This window comes from Indicator indicator, chromosome 7 (assembly GCF_027791375.1).
Source record: "Indicator indicator isolate 239-I01 chromosome 7, UM_Iind_1.1, whole genome shotgun sequence".
NCBI classification, from domain to species: Eukaryota; Metazoa; Chordata; class Aves; order Piciformes; family Indicatoridae; genus Indicator; species Indicator indicator.
The window spans coordinates 13,865,665-13,885,710 of record NC_072016.1 but is presented as its reverse complement, the minus strand read 5'-3'; the positions used below and the strand labels follow the sequence as shown (position 1 = coordinate 13,885,710).

The following is a 20,046-nucleotide window of genomic DNA, read 5'->3' as shown; positions in this document are numbered from 1 at the left end:
TGCTTTTGACTATTATTGTTATTAAATTTGCTTCTCTCTTATTATTAGCTTTGGTCAATTTTTTTTTCTTTTCTTCCTCCCCTCTCCCCCTGTCCATTTAAGAGGGGGAGTGATAGAGCGGCTTTGGTGGGCATCTGGCCTCCAGGCCAGGGCCAAACCACCACAGTCTATTTTGGTGCCGAAACCCGGGAAAGAAGAAAAAGAAAATACATATATACATAATATAGCTGTAAACTCTGCAGTTTTTCTATAAGCCTGCTGAAGATACAAGCTTCTGTGCTGGTCACGTGGCTTGTGGATAATATTTGCTTTGTTTTGGAAACATTTCGGTTGTTTGGGAACATGCCGAGGCAGATAATGGCTATGTGTTTGTTTCTCCTACTTGTAGGGCTACTGTTCTGTGGGAGCTATGCTGGAGAGGTTATCATTTCTTTCTCCCCGCCTGAAATGAATATAGAGAATTTTATTATGCAGGCCCCCAAGATTTTGATCCATCCTTACGTGAGCTCTCTAGTACTGCTAATCAACGTCACTGGCATGTTACGGGTTTTGTGGAGTTTGGTTCCATCATAGTATGACAGGAAACAGCCCTTGGGTGGGGATATATTGAAACGTGCCCTGAGGTGGTCGGTCCCTGGGTGGCAGGGAGTGTGGAAGGATTTGGGCAGATTCCTAGGACGGTTATCACCTCCCATAGCCTGGGACTTTACCCCAGAAGAGCTGAGCAATCCCACTAAGCTGACTCACCATCTGATACAAGGGTGCCTTGCCTATCCCAATGAGAACCAACAACTTCTTGCACTCTACTGGGGCCTGGCCTGTGCTTACCGAGCCACAGTTCAGTGCTCTAAGAAAACTGTGGCTGAGGCAGGTACTCAAACATTACCTGAGGATATCATGGTTGAGATGGGGACCCAAATGACAGCCAAAGAGGTTGCCCCAGTAGTGAAAAAGAAACAGTGGACAAGGAGGTCAACAGGTCCCTCTCATCGATTGATAAGGGATGAGGAAGATTATGATCAAGAGGCTGGTCCATCAACTGGGAGATCAGAGGCAGTGAGCGAGATCAAACAAGAAGCAGAAACTACTCGGTCCTTAACCTCGGCAGAGCTGAGAGACTTGCACAAGGATTACAGCCGCCAGCCAGGAGAGCGGATTGCTGCTTGGCTGCTCCGGTGCTGGGACAATGGGGCTGATAGTCAACTGCTAGAAGGGAAAGAGGCCCAACAACTGGGTCCCATTGCCAGAAACAGAGGTATTGAAAAAGGGATTGCAAAGGAGACAGGCATATGTAGCCTCTGGAGACGACTCTTGTTAAGTGTGAGGGCAAGGTACCCATGCAAGGAGGACCTTATGAGCTCTCCAGGGAAATGGAACACTGCAGATGAAGGCATCCAGTACCTAAGAGAATTAGCAGTGCTGGAAGTTATCTATGGTGACTTAGATGATCAAAGTGTCTCCACAGACCCAGAGGATGTCCCATGCACGCGGGCCATGTGGAGGAAAGTGATCCAAGGTGCTCCAGCATTGTACTCAAGCAGCCTAGCGTTGATGTACTATCTAGATGAAGACACACGGCCTGTGGAAGTAGTGTCAGCCTGGCTCCAGAATTTTGAAGATAACCTCTGCACCAACTCATTCCCACGAACCAGTGCCTCACCTATTAGGTGTACCCCAAGAAACCAGTCCCCTTCTGCCCCAGTTGGAGGGAAGGGGAGACCCAGGCGCACGCCACGTGGAGTACTCTGGTTCTTCCTGCGTGACCAGGCAGAGGACATGAGGAAGTGGGATGGTGAACCCACTTATAAACTGGAAACTCGTGTTTGTGAACTAAGAGGGAAGACGGCGGTTAAAAAGGGATCATCTAAGAAGGCAGCAAAGGTATCTGCTGTAGAAAGCCAGGAGAGCAATCAACGATCTTCCAGGAGGAAAAGAACTGAGGTTACACCCCTTGATCCTGATGAGGGGACCTCTGGCCACGTACCACCTGGATCAGACATTGATTATTCTGATGAAGACCAAGAGTAGAGGGTCCCTGCCTTTGGCCAGGAGAAGGAAAGGGATGACAGAGTATATTGGACTGTGTGGATTCGATGGCCTGGCACATCAAAGCCACAGAAATATAAGGCATTGGTAGACACGGGGGCACAATGCACGCTGATGCCATCTAGGCACAAAGGTGCTGAATCCATTTGGATTTCTGGAGTGACGGGAGGCTGCCAGGAGCTGTCTGTATTAGAAGCTGATGTGAGTCTAACAGGGAGCAAGTGGGAGAAACATCCCATTGTGACTGGCCCAGAGGCCCCTTGTATTCTTGGTATAGATTACCTCAAGAGGGGGTACTTCAAGGACCCAAAGGGTTATCGATGGGCTTTTGGTGTGGCCACAGTGAACACAGAGAAAATCAGACAGCTCTCTACCCTGCCTGGCCTTTCAGAAAATCCTTTTGTTGTGGGATTGCTTCGGATTGAAGAACAACAGGTGCCAATTGCTACCAGAACAGTGCACCGGAGGCAGTATCGCACAAACCGAGATTCCCTGGCTCCCATTCATGAACTGATCCACCAGCTGGAGATCCAGGGAGTGATCAGTAAAACACATTCACCTTTCAACAGTCCCATTTGGCCAGTGCGGAAGTCTGATGGAGGGTGGAGATTAACGGTTGACTGTCGTGGCCTGAATGAAGTGACGCCACCACTGAGTGCTGCTGTACCAGACATGCTAGAGCTCCAGTATGAGCTGGAGTCGAAGGCAGCCAAATGGTATGCTACCATCGATATCGCCAATGCCTTCTTCTCAATTCCATTGGCAGCAGAGTGCAGGCCCCAATTTGCCTTCACCTGGAGGGGTGTACAATACACCTGGAATCGATTGCCCCAGGGGTGGAAACATAGCTCCACCATTTGTCATGGACTGATCCACAGTGAACTGGAAAAAGGTGATGCCCCTGAACATCTACAATATATTGATGACATCATTGTATGGGGTGACGAGGCAAAAGAAGTGTTTGAAAAGGGAGAAAAAATTATTCAGATACTTCTGAAGGCTGGATTTGCTATAAAGAAGAGCAAGGTCAAAGGACCTGCACAAGAAGTTCAGTTCCTGGGAATAAAATGGCAGGATGGACGCCGTCATGTACCTATGGACGTGGTCAACAAGATAGCAACCATGTCTCCACCATCCAACAAGAAAGAGACACAGTCTTTCCTAGGCCTTGTGGGGTTCTGGAAAATGCATGTCCCAGGATATAGTCAGCTTGTGAGCCCTCTCTATCGAGTAACTCGGAAGAAAAGTCAATTTGAATGGGGCAGTGAGCAACAACAAGCCTTTGAACAGATCAAGCAAGAGATAGCTCGTGCAGTGGCACTTGGGCCCATCCGCACAGGACCATCGGTGCAAAATATCCTTTACACCGTGGCCGGGGAACATGGTCTTACTTGGAGCCTCTGGCAGAAGACAGCAGGTGAAACCCGAGGTCGGCCATTGGGATTTTGGAGTAGAGGATATCGAGGATCAGAAGCCCACTATACACCAACTGAGAAGGAGATTCTAGCAGCCTATGAAGGAGTTCGAGCTGCTTCAGAAGTAGTGGGTACAGAAGCACCTCTCCTCTTAGCACCCAGGTTACCTGTGCTGCACTGGATGTTCAGAGGGAACGTCCCTTCTATGCATCATGCGACTAGTGCTACATGGAGTAAGTGGGTAGCACTGATTACGCAGCGAGCTCGACTAGGGAAACCCAACCACCCAGGAATTCTGGAAGAGATTATGGACTGGCCAGAAGGCAGAGACTTCGGAGCATCACCTGAGGAGGTGGCTCGTGCCCAGGAGGCACCACCATACAACGAGTTACCCGAAGATGAAAGGCCTTACGCTCTGTTTACTGATGGATCCTGTCGTGTGGTAGGAAACCATCGAAAGTGGAAGGCTGCTGTATGGAGTCCTACACGACAAGTTGTTGAAGCTGCTGAAGGAGAAGGTGAATCGAGTCAGTATGCAGAAGTGAAAGCCATCCAACTGGCTCTAGAGATTGCCGAGAGAGAGAAATGGCCAATACTTTATCTTTACACAGATTCTTGGATGGTGGCTAATGCCTTGTGGGGATGGTTACAACAGTGGAAGAAGACCAACTGGCAACGCAGGGGCAAGCCTATTTGGGCTGCTCCATTGTGGCAGGATATTGCCACTCGAATAGAGAACATGACTCTGAAGGTATGCCATGTTGATGCTCATGTACCTAGGAGCCGTGCTAATGAAGAACATCAAAACAATGAGCATGTAGACAAGGCTGCCAGAATCGATGTAGCCCAAGTGGATCTGGACTGGGAACGTAAAGGTGAACTGTTTGTAGCTCGATGGGCCCATGAAACATCGGGACATCTAGGAAGAGATGCTACGTACAGATGGGCTCGAGACCGAGGGGTGGACTTGACCATGGAAGCCATCACGCAGGTCACACATGACTGTGAAACCTGTGCTGCCATCAAGAGAGCCACCAGAGCTAAGTCTCCCTGGAACAGAGGGCGGTGGCTGGGTTTTCGCTACGGTGAGGCCTGGCAGATTGACTATATCGGACCACTGCCACGAACACGCCAGGGCAAGCGCTACATCCTCACCATGGTAGAAGCAACTACAGGCTGGCTGGAAACATATCCTGTAAACCATGCCACTGCCCGGAACACCATCTTAGGCCTTGAAAGGCAAATCCTGTGGCGACATGGTACACCTGAGCGAATTGAATCTGACAATGGGACTCATTTCAGGAACAATGCCATCAGTTCCTGGGCCAGAAAACATGGCATTGAATGGGTGTACCACATTCCCTACCACCCACAAGCCTGTGGGAAGATTGAAAGATATAACGGACTGTTAAAGACTATGTTGAAGGCATTGGGTAATGGGGCATGGAGGCACTGGGAGGCAAATTTAGCAGAAGCTACTTGGCTGGTTAATTCCCGAGGATCTGTTAACCGTCCTGGCTCTGCCCAAACAGAACCCTTGCACACTGTGGGGGGAGATAAAGTCCCTGTAGTGCACATGGGAAAGTGGCTGGGAAAGGCAGTGTGGGTTGCTCCTCCTATGGGGAAAGGCAAACCCATTCGTGGGATTGTCTTTGCTCAGGGGCCTGGATGTACTTGGTGGGTAATGAGAAAGGATGGGGAAACCCAGTGTGTGCCTCAAGGAGATATGACATTGGGGGAAAGGTAATTTGAGATATGAGTAATGTGAGTTGTATGTTGCAGAAAGTCACAAAGTGAGAAGGATTCAAACTGATGAAGGCCTGTGAAGAACAAGAGCGACCCAATGGCTGAGACCAAGCTGGTGTTGGTGTCCAAGAGTGGAATATCCTGCTTCTCCTATCCTGAACACTCCTAAGTAACATCTGGAGGAGCAGAAGAACTTTTTTTTTATATTTTTATATGGGTCTCTTTGTGTGAAATATTGAGATGGTTTAAGTATGTAGATTGAATCACGAGTACGAGTAAGAAAGGATTTAAGCATGAGAATCAAATGAGATGATGAAAGGTACTGAATTGTGTAGAACCTGAGCGTGACGCAAATGGTATGGAATAAGGGGTGGAGATTGTATTGGGTTTGGCCAAGCTGGAGTTAATTCTCCAGTGCTGTGTTTTGCAGCAGCAGTTGATAACATAGCAATGTTTTGGCTACTGTTGAATAAGTACCCAGGCTATGTCTTTTCAATGTTTCCCTGCCCCAAGAGTACATTGAGGGATGGGCAGGATCTTGGGAGGGGACATGGCTGAGCTGGCATACCTGGACTGGCCAAAGAAGTATTCCATGCCGTATGACGTCAGCTCAGATATAAGAATGAAGTAAAAGAAGGAAGTGGGGGGGATTGGTCCATGGCGTCTATCCTCCCAAGCAACTACCAAGCTTAGAGAGCCCTGCTTCCCGAGACCGACCATCGTCCTGCTGATGGGAAGTAGAGACGAACATCTCTCTCTTGCTTCCGCGCGGTCTATTGCTTTTGACTATTATTGTTATTAAATTTGCTTCTCTCTTATTATTAGCTTTGGTCAATTTTTTTTTCTTTTCTTCCTCCCCTCTCCCCCTGTCCATTTAAGAGGGGGAGTGATAGAGCGGCTTTGGTGGGCATCTGGCCTCCAGGCCAGGGCCAAACCACCACAAAGTTAAAGACAATATCATAGTGAAATTGAACAGTCATGATATTTGTAGTAATCTACATGTTTGCTGTTCCTGTTTAGTTTGCTTTTTGTTTCCCCCCACCCCCAGCACCATGCTTATTCAGAACAGATGGCAACATGTAAAACAGGAATGCTTCATTTTACTAAAGGGAAACCCTCTGACACTTGATAACTTGGTCCTTATCTGCTTCTGTGTTTCTTGTTTCTGTAAATTTGCATTGCAGACTTAATGGATTTTCATTTTAGCTGTGTTAAGCCTTTTAATACAACTGTAACAGCTCAGTCAGCACTAGTAAAATGTGCTTAGATTATTGTGGGTTATATCTTGCTCTTAGACTGAAGGAGCATCTATGTGAAAAATTTACAAGCAGAACCATTCTGGTATAATCATCCTCACGTGACACCCCTGTGGAATTCTTGTTGGGAATAACAGTGTACTTTTTTTCTTTAGTTCATGTCACTTTACATTTAGTAACTTTACAGTAGCAGTATCCAGACAGGCTTAGAAATTGTTTCAATTAAAGTGTACTTTTCTCTCTGCTCCTTTGAGAAATTAAGTTCGTTCTTTCTTTCTTTCTTTTTTTTTTTTTTTTGTTTGTTCATAATTATATCTAGCCATCTTTCATTTCTGCAATCAGGACTCCAGTTAGTTTTGCCTTGATTCAGCAAGCATAGCAACTCAAAGTGTATCTCCTTGGAAATTTTTCTCATTTTGTCACTAGCATCACTCACTGGTCCAAGCAGCATGTTTATCAGGGTCTTTCCAGGTTCCCTGTTTGGAATACAAACTTATGCTACCTATATTATTTAATGCAATTTACATAAAAGATTGATGGAGTCCTCCCTTCCTGAATTTAGTGGAAAGCAACAAAACTCCAGACTTTCCCTGGCCTGTTCCCAAGCAGCCCTTTCCTGTTCTTGTCTTATTCTCCCAGGGTTTCCTTGTTCCCAGTGGAATTTCAAGTATTCACCTCTCCACTCCAATAGAGTCCTAAGAGTTGTCCCTTTCTTAGAAAAGCTTTACAGCATTGACTGTTAACCTTGCTCATGCTTCCTCATGAGAACCTATAGTATTATAGCTGATTTTAGCCTTTGCTGCAGGAAGGAGTATTTTCCTTGAAACTCCCAAAGGTTGAGAGCACTATGATCCACATGTGCATTATTCTTGTGAACTCCTGGTTTAATTGGATTGAGATTGTGTGCATTTATTGTCAACTTCTTTTCATTTTAATGGTGTTAAGGAACAATGGAGTTAAGAGTTCAGTCTGGTCAATGAGGTCCAGGCATGTATAACCTATTGTTCTCACTGCTGTGTTTCTGCTACATGATTACTAGATTTCTAGTGTTTCTTTTACTCTTTAAAAAAGGGATACTACCCAGAGTAGCTTTACAGCCATTATAAATTTATATCATAAGAGTTAATTTTCTTATCAATTAAAATTTCTGATAATAAAAAAGAATCCTGAGAAAGAAATTTGACCCAAAAATGAGCACAAATTCTTTACTGTTTCCTGTATTGTATTAAAGATGTATATGAGATGTCATATAAATGTGAGACCAACAGTACGTGAGGAAGAAGTTCTGGACGTGAGGAAGAAGTTCTTCACCATGACAGTGGTGAGACCCTGGAATGGGTTGTCCAGGGAGGTGGTTGAGGCCCCATCCCTGGAGGTGTTTAAGGCCAGGCTGGATGAGGCTCTGGCCAGCCTGATCTAGTGTGAGGTGTCTCTGCCCATGGCAGGGGGGTTGGAACTGCATGATCCTTGTGGTCCCTTCCAACCCTGACTGATTCTATGATTCTAAATGGGTTTAGGCTTTCCATTGCTGTGATTTCAGCTTTGGTTTCAGGTCTCTTGTACTTGCAATTTTTAATGTAACACAACCTTTCACAGAACCATCATAGGCTCTCTTGTTGATAAAAAAGGTTGTACATATAACTGCTGTGGATGTACAGTAGGAGCAAAAGAAATGTTAACTTTTTTTTTCATTTTTTAATGCTGTGATCTCTTCCCATCATTCTGGCTTCATAGGAAATTATATTTACAGGAGGAAATGCTACTTGCAAATTCATTAGTGTTCCCACCAGTTAGTTCAGGTCTTTCTCATTTGACAGTGACAGCAGTGTTTTAATTTTTAAAAGCCAAGTGCTCCTGTGAAGCTTGTATTCCTGAGCTTTATTTTCTTCCACAATGTCAGAAAGGTAGAGTACCCACCTTGTAAAAATCTCACCTAAATCTTTATCTCTGGGAAATTCTCACTGATTGGTCCAGTTTAGTTCTTCACTAACAGAAAAGTATGAAGTATGACTTCCTCAGATGCTTTTGCAAGCCAGTCAGCTAATGCTTTTCAATTGCTCTGTCTTGAGTAACATCCAAACAAACAGAAAGACTGTCCATAATCTCCTAGTTTGGTAGCTTTGCATTGCTGCAGCTGCAGGTACCAGGATGTAAAGACAAATTTATTCCATTCTTACATATGAATACACATGTATAAGTCATTTTAATAGACAAAGTATGTATTTGGAGAAATACATGCATGCTTTCCTCTCTGTTTCAGATGCTTCACATATTTTGCTGACCAAAACCTTTAATTACATTATTAAGTAACCTTTATGTAACTTAAAATGTGCTTTTGCTTACTGATGATTTTTATGTCTTTTAAGAATTGGTCTTGTACAGAATTAAAACATTGATAGAAAGAACTTGGCATTTTAGTGTCACTTTCCCACACTCATTTTAAAGGTTAAAATGAAGAGAAATGGCTCCTATGAAAGTAGAAGGACTAAATTGTGACACTGCAGGGACTCTAGAAGATTTCTGAAATGGTTAGCAGCTGGAATTTAACAATGGGAGAGTGATTATGGTTTCTGGTTAGATTTTTAAAAATGAGTAATGATTTAGGCATTAGTGTTGTGAAATTCCAACTTACATGCATTATAAAAACTCCTGATATTTCAGGAAGGAAAAAGCACAAAAGCACCCAAAATGAAGACTCTTCAAATCACAAATTGTCTCTAAAGACAATCATCTCCTAAAATGATCTCAAAGGGGATGCATTTTGGCTGAAGCAGAAACAGGAAGAAGTTCAAAACTGGAAAGCCTGAGACTGTGTGGAATTTTCCTATTTTTCAGCTCAGAGCTTACAAAGCCAATGTAGGAAAAAAATGACACAATGTTTTAAAAAATGTTTGCAACTTCCCACATCCTTTTTTGTGTTGCTTCAATTGGAAAAGATATTTTAAATAAAATTTAAAATTACCAATAAACTTTAAGAACAAAGAATTCTGCATCAAAAGATATTCCTTTAACCAATATTTCATGCAATTATGACTAATCTGACATTTAGAATTTGATTGGATTGTTGTGTGCCAGAAAAAGCAGACAAGTGCTTCCCATCATTCACAGCTACTGCATAAAACAAATTTATAGTCAAATAATTTCTGCCAGTGGCATTTGGAATATGAATAGAAATGTTTTTCTGTAACAGAAAAAAAAAAATAAAGTGCCAGTCCTGCTATGAATTGTTTTGCACTGGCTTGGGATTTCTTGGTATAGATTTACATTGCTAGATCATGGCATTGGACAGTTTTATTAAATTGCTTTTTTACATTTCAAAATACTTAGCAAGAAAATCATAGAATCACAGAATGGTAGGGGTTGGAAGGGACCTGTGGAGATCATTGAATCCAAACTCCCTGACAAAGTAGGGTCACCTAGATTCAGTTGCACAGGATCATGTGCAGGTGGGTTTTGAGAGTCTCTGGAAAAGGACACCCCAAAGCTTTTCTGGAAAGCCTGTTCCAGTGCTCTGTCACCATCACTGTAAAGAAGTTTTTCCCCATGTTGAGGTGGAAAGTCCTGTTTTTGAGTTTGTACCCATTGCCCCTCACCCTATCACAGGGTACCACTGAAAACAGACTGGCTTCTTGACACCCATCCTTCAGATATTTATAAACATGAATAAGATCCCCTCTCAGGGTTCTCCTTTCCAGATATTATAATCTCCAAAATCTATAATAATCTGCAAAAATGATTGGATACAAATTCAGTGTTTAAGCTAATGTTCATGGGAATCTGGTGATAATGATGTTGGACTTTGTATCTTAGTCTAATATATTCTTTTGAGTGTTTACTGATAAGAACGTATTTCAAAAATAAATTGCTAGCTAAAATCACTTGTGTTCTTATGTGTCAGATAATGATGCACAACTTCGGTGCCCTAGTTTTCAGAAATTGTATCTACATTCCATAATCTATCTCTCTCTATATTTTTTTTTAATGGAGAATAAGGATAAATATGCAAATTTTACTATACTTTACTATTCTGCTTTGTTGAAGCTACACAGAGATATAATGTCCTTGTGCCTTGCTACTTAATTGAAGATGATTGATGAGCAGCAGTTGTGCTAAACTGTACAACATCTCCCTTTTATCCCAGGTCTCTTTTAGGTCTGTGATTTTAGCTATTTTATGTGTTTTAACAACATTTGCCTCCTTTCTATGGTATGTTCTTATCATTTTCCTCTTTTTGAAATGACTGTAAGTAAGTACCTTTTAGAAGCAGTTTCCTATTTGGTTAGAAACAGCAGCAGAACAAAACCCCTTCCTGCTTGATGGCAGATGATGTTGAGGGCAATGTAGGAAGCTGTTCCTAACTATCCCTTTGCTGGCAGCCCTGCTGTGTCACACCACAAGAACTGCTAAGGGGCAAAGATTGCACTTATGTGCACTTCATTGTATTTTCTACCCTCCATGTCAATGCTTTGCATCACTGTCCCTTGAGGCAAAATTATTTTCAGTTTCCACCTGCCATGAGGAAACTTTCATTTTAAAGAAGCTGTATTTTAACAGTGTTTTCAAAGTCTGTAACGCACTTACTTGCTATAGGGATAGATGCCAAGATCACTTTTGCACAGAATAATTCAGGATCTTGAGGTGCCTGACTCCTACAACTATGTAGGCTCTTCCTCAAGAATATGAGCCCAGAGCCTATGGAAATACCTGAAAATGAAAGTGGTTTTGGAGAAATTTTCATATCCGAGTCAGCTAAGCTGCCTGTGACTGGAGCATCTCTAACATCCAAGAAGAATAGAGATGTGGAAAGTCCACAGGACTGCAAATGAATGAGAAATGTCACCAGGAGAAATTTCCTTTCATGAACAATAGGACCTAATTGAGGAAAAAACAGAAGGGAGAGCCTGGCTAGAAGTCAAGCAGAAGTAAATTGCAAGGTGCTAGAAGGCACCAAAGGCAAGGATGTGTAAAGGATTAGCTCTTTCCTAACAGATATCCAAGTGGCCAGAGTAAATTTTAATCTGTTCTTCCACCTATTCTCCTAACCCATGCTGCTAAAATACCACTGGCCATATTGGGAAACACTTTCTTAGTTGAAGATTGAGAAATAGGTCTTGCGAGACTCCGAATCATTCACATAGCAACAGAGGAGCTCTAGGTGTCATGTGTTCAGTTGTTGCAGTCACCAGAGAATGCAGATATGGTTCCTTCCTTTTCCTATCTGCAGCTTCTATATTGCAGGGATGGGGGAAAAGCATCCAAGTGAGACAACAGTTGCTTTTCCTCTGTGGCAGTGCTGACATAAATGGATGTCAAAGTATAACCTCTGTGAGTTCAGTATGGCAAACTCAGTGTTTTGCCCTGGCAGGGAGATGTAAATCTCCCAATGGAAGACACAAGTTCTATTCCCTAAATATTACTCCAAAGAATCTCACTAGTGTATTGGTGAAACAAACGGAACTGTTATGGGGTTTTTTGTTTGTTTTGTTTTGTTTTTTCCTTCCCCAAAGCACTCATATTCTAGCCATGTAATTCAAATTGGATTTTGAAATAGCAATACAGAGGAGAAATAAATGACAGTTATTTAGAATCAATATCTGATTATTTTGCTATGTTTGAGATTTCTTTGAGTAAGTTTCTATATAGAGATCCAATAAGGATCTGTACCTATTTTTCAGTTCTGAAGTTCAAGTCAAAATTAACCGGCTTTTATATCTTTTTTCAATCTGTCACTGAGAATTTGAAACAAAATTTAAAAATAAAAATCCAACAAGCAACCTTCTCTTAGATGGGAACTGAAAAGCAGGGTGCAGTGTAGCAAGTTCAGACACATTAAAAAGCACAACAGAGTATCATATGCTCTGTGCAATGCAGCTGTGGCTAAATGCTGATTTGCACATTAGGACTAGATTAGCACCATTCAGATGTGACCAGCATGTTGAATAAATATAATGAGTAAAGCACTATTGATAAAATATCGGACTGTATGGCACACTTCACATCTAATATACCAGCCTTTTTCATTTTAGATTCTACAGAAGTGTAAAGGAAGAGCTATTACTTGCAAATATTTATAAAATGCATGGAATTTTTGAAATATTTTAGTATAAGTTATATGTAATATAAATAATCTTAATTATTTAATACAAGTTCAGTTTGATACCTGATATCTTTATCAAGCAGAATATGATATTTATATAAATGTGATTGTCTTCTAGCCACAGACAAGGAATATTCAAAGAAACAGCCATATAAGTATTGATTATTTCTGTTCCGAAACCTGTCGAAATTGATTTAGGGTGTTGTGGCCAATTTATCCCAGATTATGTGTCTACAGTATCTGTGTGACTGGACTGAAAATTTTAAACTTCAGAAAGACCTTTGTGTGGGTAAATCCATCTGATGATTCACTTGCAAATAAAATGTAATTTGCATTTGACATACAGGACATGTGCGCAGGAAGCCCCCCTAAGAAGTTCTGCTTCAGTTAAGTGGTGAACTTTAAGATAATTACTTTCTACAGCATTTCCCCAACTTTAAAAGCATTCTTTCTGTGGAGAAATTAACAAGATGAGTGTCCTCACTGAAGCCACACAGGAAAGAGAGGCACAGCTGGTGTGTTAGTGGTTATATCACATGCTAAATGAGCAGCACGCTGGCTGCACATGTTGCTTGCCAGGAAATGTAGCTGCCAGCCAGGCCCAGCAGTGGGCTGCCTGCTCCAGAGGGGCATTACCTCTCCAAATGTTGCCATATCTCACTAAGACAAAAGGCCTGTCCTGCATGTGATTGAGGTGTCAGCATCTCAGCAGAAGCTTGGGACAGGCTAGAGGAGTTTTACAGGAAGGTCTTGTCTGAGAATTGTGAAGTGCTGCTGGTACACATGGAATTGACTCTGCTTAGGCTGTCATCTCAGGCCACACAGGCTTTCTTTCCTTATGTGGTCTCCTTTACAGCACCCATGGGGGAAAGACAGATTTTCAGACTGTGCAAAGGTAGAGCAGAAAATTGCACCTCTCTGAATATGCATTGGGGAAAAGTTCACTAAATTCACAGGGAAGAGGCCACAGGGAGTCGTTCCTTAACTGCTAGACGAGAAGGAATTTTCTGCCCAGTGACGCCTAACAGATCTCATAGTAAAATCAGACCTACAGCTAAATATTCATATAACTTTAAGTAGACACATAGAAATGCTGCACACATGTCTTGAGATCTACCTGTAGGCATAGTGTTTCTATGAACACACTGAGTGACAAACTTGTATTTGCTTTTTAAAAATTATTAGTGTGTGATGCTAAACCTGCCAGTCCTATTTAATATGTAGCATCAAGGCTTACTCAAGTGTTTTTTGTTTTGGAGTTGTGTTTTGTTTACAGCCATCTAATGAGAGATGGTCAGTTTTTTTCCAGTGACTTTTAGCTCAATGTCCAAAGGTGATATTGAACTTCTGTTAATCCTTTACAGAGTGTAGTGGAGTAAATCGTATGTCCACTATACTGAGTTACATACTGACATGCAAACCCTAAAATTCCTGCCAAAGTCAATAGACACAATAAGAGAATCAGGATTTTGGAATTTTGGATTTTGAGACACTTCTACACAAAGCAGTAGAGCTGCTAGAGAATCATGCTTTAAGTGATATAGACAGAAACTCAGATTTTCTGAGTGAAAATGTGTACCTCAGCCATTTGGTTATTCCATTGTACAGTTTTAGGGTGAATATACTAAGGGTGTGCCTTGTAATGGAGAAAGAACTTTTCTTTCCTGAAATTGTATAGATTTCTTGTACACTAGGCTAGGAGCTTGGAATGAAAAGGTGGGTTACTGATTTAATGATTTGTGAGTTAACATAAGTATTACCTTATACATAGCAACACAGCATCTTGTAGTTACTCAAATATAGTTATTAATCATAGCAAAATATAAGTTCTGTAACTAAGCTATTAAACATAGCAAAATATAAGTTCTGTAACTAATTTTTTTTTTTAGTATTGTCATTGCTAAGTCTGTTTCAAGCATACCTTAGTACAGTTATTCATGTTGTCAATGCTCCTGAACTGGTCAATTAAAGAATACGTGAAAGCAGTAGTAAGGTTAAGACTGGTGTGCAGACCTGCCTCATTTTCTTCACAATGCCTTAAAAAGTGGATGTTGATCATTGTATCTTGTATTTGCTGCCATGTGTTGTGCAGTGCAAAATAATCCTTAAAGATGTGTTGAAGAGAAGACTTAGTTTTGGAGAACATTGCAGACCACACCACCACAGATCATCCACTGTTCCTCTTACGTTTTTCGCTTGTGTTTTGATTAGGTTGCCACTAATGTCTGAAAACATTTCTCATATCCTTTCCCACCGCTGCTGGACAGCTTTGCTTGCAGCAGTCACAAGAAGCCAACATGTTCACCCTTAACTTCACTCTCTCTCATACAGGAACTTTGATGACTCAATTTATAATGCATGAATGGGACAGGAATTAGCCTGTATTTAATGGCTTTGTTAGCTCAAACTCATGCTAGCATGAGTAGTTAGTAAAACCCAATTTTACTCTGTGGCCATGAAGTTTTAAACAAAATGAACCTGCATGCATTTGAGTAGCTGTAGTTTAATGAATAACTTGGTAAGACTGAAGCACTTGTTAAAATGAACAGCAGATATAACTTCTGATGGATCTAGGAAACAGTTTTGTTGAACATTGAAGTGCCAATCAAACATAATTTCTCTGCAGTGTATAAATATGTTATAACAATTACTTTACCTTTAAACCAGATTTTAAAGGTCTTTTATTTCAACAGCTACACAAATGGAATTAGTGGGAGGGAAATCACTCCACCATAAGGAGTTATTGTTTTTCCTTTTATTCTAATTAGTTGGAGTCAATTAACCACACATGCGCACAAAATTCTACAGAGATCAACAAAAGAAGTTATCAGATATTTTTTCAGACACTCTTCCTAGTACCTGTAAACTTTTATTGTAAAATTCATCTAGAATTCTGTACTAGTAAATGTTCTTAATCATGCAAGTTTTATGAGAAGGCCTTTACATAAGTGATTGCTTTAAAAAGCCCAGACCCCTCTAAGTCATATTTCATGAGACATTTTCTGCCACAGCCTTGTACTAGTGGCTGATTCTAGATATCTACATTTTCTCTGGAGGAGGAGAAGAGGTGGGTAAGATTTCTGTTGTGCAGTGGAATTTCGCAAATCAGAGGTGTAAATCAGCCCACTAAAATGGGAAATCAGAACAATTAATGAAGTGTGTATGGAGAAGGACAATGTCATGTGTTTCCTAGCACTGTAAGGAACACAAGCCTTATGCTGAAATATGCTTGAATGACAGCTCTTATGAAATACTTGCTTACCAAGAAATGAGATCCATTCATCCCCAATTTTTCTACAATCAAAGCAGATTCAGGCATTCCAAACTGAGGTGAGAAAAAAAAAAATATTACAATAGTAAGAAGCTTGACATTTGTAAACAAAGTAGCTGATATTTCTGTGCTCAGATACTTGGGGTTGTTGGTGTTTATACTATTTGTCATGAGTAATTAGCAAAAGAATGGTGGTCAGAATAACAGTCATGCTTAGGAATAGGTAGTGGTTTCCTCATAAATGGTAAGACACAGTATTACCTTTTTCTTAGGAAGAAAGATTACAGGGTATAAGGGCTGATAAAACTGTAAAATAAAATTATGAAGCAGCAAATGTAATGTAAGTGGAAAGAGGAGCCCAACAGAAGTACAGCATGGAATATCAATTGCTATGAAATAAGAGGAGGCCAGCACTAGTAACAGGTTAAAAGGCAGCTTGTCAGAAAAGTCTATCAGTAGCTGTGCAATCACCTCAAGAATTGGTTCTGTCACTGACTGCTGGAAAAGGGAGGCTACCTAAGAGAAAGCTCTCTTACATGCTTGTTTAGCAGCTCTCTGTTACACACTGGCTGCTGCTTGGCTTCAGCAGCAGATGTTTGTGCTCTGTGTGCCCTGTGGTTCCCATACAGAGGTGCATTGCTGGAAAGAAATCAGGCTCAGAAACAGAGTTTCTTTCAGTATGGTTGTGGTGTGGTCATTTTAAAGAAAATTGGTGTTGATTATGAATTAAAATGAAACAAGAATGTCCAGAAGTAATAGCTCTTTATGGCAGAGGCAAAATAGTAATTTGGAAAAAAGTAGACACGTATTTCCTTTATTAAAAAGAAGTGTAATATATGGAGTGGAACTGAAGATGTTCTGAAAGTTTCACTATGTGTGACATGACTTAGCTTAGCTTTTCAAAGAAATGATATGATTATGTATGGGAAGTGATAAAAAAATTAGAAATATTTTATTTAAGAATGTACCACTCTTGAAATGAGCTTAAGTAGTTGTAATGCTGGCTGTAAATTTTTTGTTGCAGTAATTACCAATTCAGACACTAACAGAGAGATATTAGTGAAAATAAATTATTCTCATAGAAATATTTATGCGGCTTTCCTGATACAACTTTTTGTTTCTGGAATACTTAAAATGATCCTATTTAAAAACATTCAAAGTGTGCTTTATTTACTTTTTTTTTTTTGCTTTGAAAATTTCATAATCAGACATATATTTAGAGAGTTTGTTTGGCCTATAAGCCAATACGCTTGAGTTTATTCTTTTATACTGTGATTGGGAGAATGCTGCTTGTCTGCAACACAGAACAGATCACAGCTCGGAGGAGAGGGGGTTGCCATAGGTACTGGATTGATGGCTGGTTATGAGATGTGTTGGTTTGTCATCAAACAAATGATGTTAGTGGAGAGGTAAAGAATCAAGGTAATGAACACTTTCTGCTCTTGACTTTTGCCCAGCTATGTTTATTTATTGGCTCTGCCTCCAGTTATTTGCTCTGATGAGCTGCTTTTGTGCTTTGCCTTTTGCGATTAATTAAGGATGTAACTTCTGTGTAAGGGAAAACCTGATCTTTTTATATGGTCAGTTTGTCTCACTACTGCTATTTAGTGATGACCATGGAAACTTTTCCTTAGAGTAATTTCATAGCATTAAGATCAGTACTGAGGAATAGGCCTGGACAACACTGCAATGAAGACTAAAGTAGATAAATTCTGACACAACATGGAATATCTGAGTATTGTTGCAATCATAGCATTGTTATGTATGTAGGTTACAGGAAGAAGTCTGAAACCTGAATAAGAGTATTTAGCAAGTTAAGAGGAAAAATAAGGTATCAAAAAAATGATATATCATGGAGGAGGTTTTTTTTAATATATCTTGAAAGAGATTATTTAAGTAGTGAAATAATGACTGAAGACAGGCTTGTCATATTTTATGCAATCCAGTTTATCTTTTACATATACTAGAAAGGACATTGCAGAACTAAGAAAGGTACAAGCAGACAAAGGAATGATTAAAAAACCCAAAACTCAAGTACCTTAAACTTAAGCAACATCTAGCAGCTATTGTGTGTAAATACGTACTGAGAAGAAAAAGATGAACAGTAGATTCTTAGTGGTAAGCTGTAGATTTTAAAGTGATATACAAATATACAATCTAGACCCACTTTCAGTAAAATGGTTATTTCTTCCTAATAGAAAATAAATTAGGGCATGAAATACCTTTTGTACTATAAGAAATACCCCTGTCAGCAAACATTTTTATATGATTTGCTATGTAGGTGATCTTAGCTAGCAGTTTGTACCATGAATTAAATTTCTATAAAACCCAGGAGAGAACCAAGAAACTCATGTAATATTAATAAAGTCTTTGGGGTGACAATTGCTGACTAATCTATTTTCAGTACTTCTGAATATCTTTCCTAGGCTTAGGGTAAGATATGTGTTTTTCAAAGATAAATCTAGTAAGATTTTTCTGCTAGTTGAATGTAGACTGTACCTGTTTTAGGAGATCTGCAACTTGAAAAGCTGTCCAGTTCTTAAATTCCTCTTGAGATGGTAGTTTTGTGGCCATATTGCTATCCAGTGAGAAAGACTTGATCTGTATGAGTAACACTGAACTATTGCTCCACTGGTTATACTGAGCTGCTGTAGAAAACCTAGGAGGAAGTCCTCTTTGCAACTTTTTTCCTGTTTACTCACTTAAAGTGAACGCCTATGAAGGGTGATTTAGGAAGTTCTTCTTCATGTTCTTCCATGAGTGACCCTTTCAAGTACAAGGCAACTGAAGTTATTATAACAACACATCATCTATCACTGAAATCAGTTAAACAAATTCTGCTGAAAATGAGTGTATAAAATGTTTGACTCATTAGCTTCTTAAAGGTTTATGGACACTATTATTCATATCTATTACAAAACCAATTAGTGACAGCTACCTCTTGCCCACCCTGAATTCCTTGTTCCAGCTACTTCCATCTGCCTTCAGATTGCATTTTACCAGCCTGTGGGTTTTGCCATTTTGGGCTTTGGTGTTCAGACAGAAATTAAGTGAGCTCAGTTGCAGAATTTTACTTCCATCTTATCACACAATCTTGTTCTTTAGGTCAGGTCTGGGCAGCATACTTTGGGTCTTAAAAGCTCAGTTACAATGATGTACAATGCAGCTCCAACACAGCTGTTCCAATGCCACAGCTTCTGCTGTTCTCCCCATCTCATCCTGCATGCAACATTGGATGTTAGGAAGACATTTGAACATTGGGAAGAAATTCTTTACTATGAGAGTGGTGGTACACTGGAGCAGGTTGCCAGGGAAGGTGGTGGGGCTCCCATCCCTGGAGACATGCAGGGTCAGGCTTGATGTGGTTCTGGGCAACCTGGTACAGTTGGTAATGTCCCCACTTACTGCAGGGTGGCTGGACTAGACACCCTTTAACAGTCCCTTCCAACCCAGTGCTTTCTATGATTCTATGATCTCAAGTTCAGAGGGGTTTTTTGAGTTTTCTTTGTTCCCCACCATCATTATTATTGCTGCTAAAGAACAAATTGTCAATAAATTCGCTCCAGTGCTACATTATCTGTTCAAAAGGTAGGGCTACCATAAAATGGTTCTACTGAGTCAGCCCATAAGCTCACCCAGCCCAGCATCTTCTTTTCTGACTATGGTCAGAATGAATTGTCTATAGAAATAGGGCAAGCATGTAAGACTTCCATAATGTTCTCCCAGTCTCCAACCACTTTGAATTCAGAGACTTACTATTCTGGGTATGGTTCCTGCATATGCTGCATGCATATATTTCACATATCTTACTGTCCTGAAGGAGCAAACCCCAAATGCAGACAATGGGCTAAGCACCTGTGAATGTGCAAACCTGGACACTTCCTAGGGTCCAGATGATCCAGATAAATGTGTTGCACATGTAATTAGCCTTGTAACACACCTGTGAACTGTGTGTGCCCCTGACCATGTTTGGATATGCCCCATCCTATAGGTTCAGCTATCAGGTTTCTCTGTTACCAAAGGGCATTAATTGTCTTTGGACAGTACTTAAACCAGCCAAGGTGGCAGGCAATTTGTCTTGTTCTCACCCAGAAAGCAACAAGAGCCAAATGCTGCCAAAGTAGCAGCTGAAGAGCTTGCCCTAGCAGGCAAACCACACCTGGGCCTTGCACCTGGACCAAGGCAACCAACGCTGTGCTGGATGCAGAAATGGGA

General features: G+C 40.9%; 1 protein-coding gene across 1 annotated transcript in view; it reads right to left on the bottom strand.

Moving 5' to 3' along the window:
• Positions 1 to 18,432, bottom strand: part of BLNK (B cell linker) — a 99,063-nt gene extending 80,631 nt beyond the window's left edge. The window contains 2 exon segments of the mRNA XM_054382189.1: positions 15,823 to 15,885; positions 18,331 to 18,432. Of these exon segments, the coding sequence (XP_054238164.1) occupies positions 15,823 to 15,885; positions 18,331 to 18,405 (138 nt within the window). The 5' untranslated portion in view covers positions 18,406 to 18,432.
• Between the last annotated feature and the right edge of the window lie 1,614 nt (positions 18,433 to 20,046).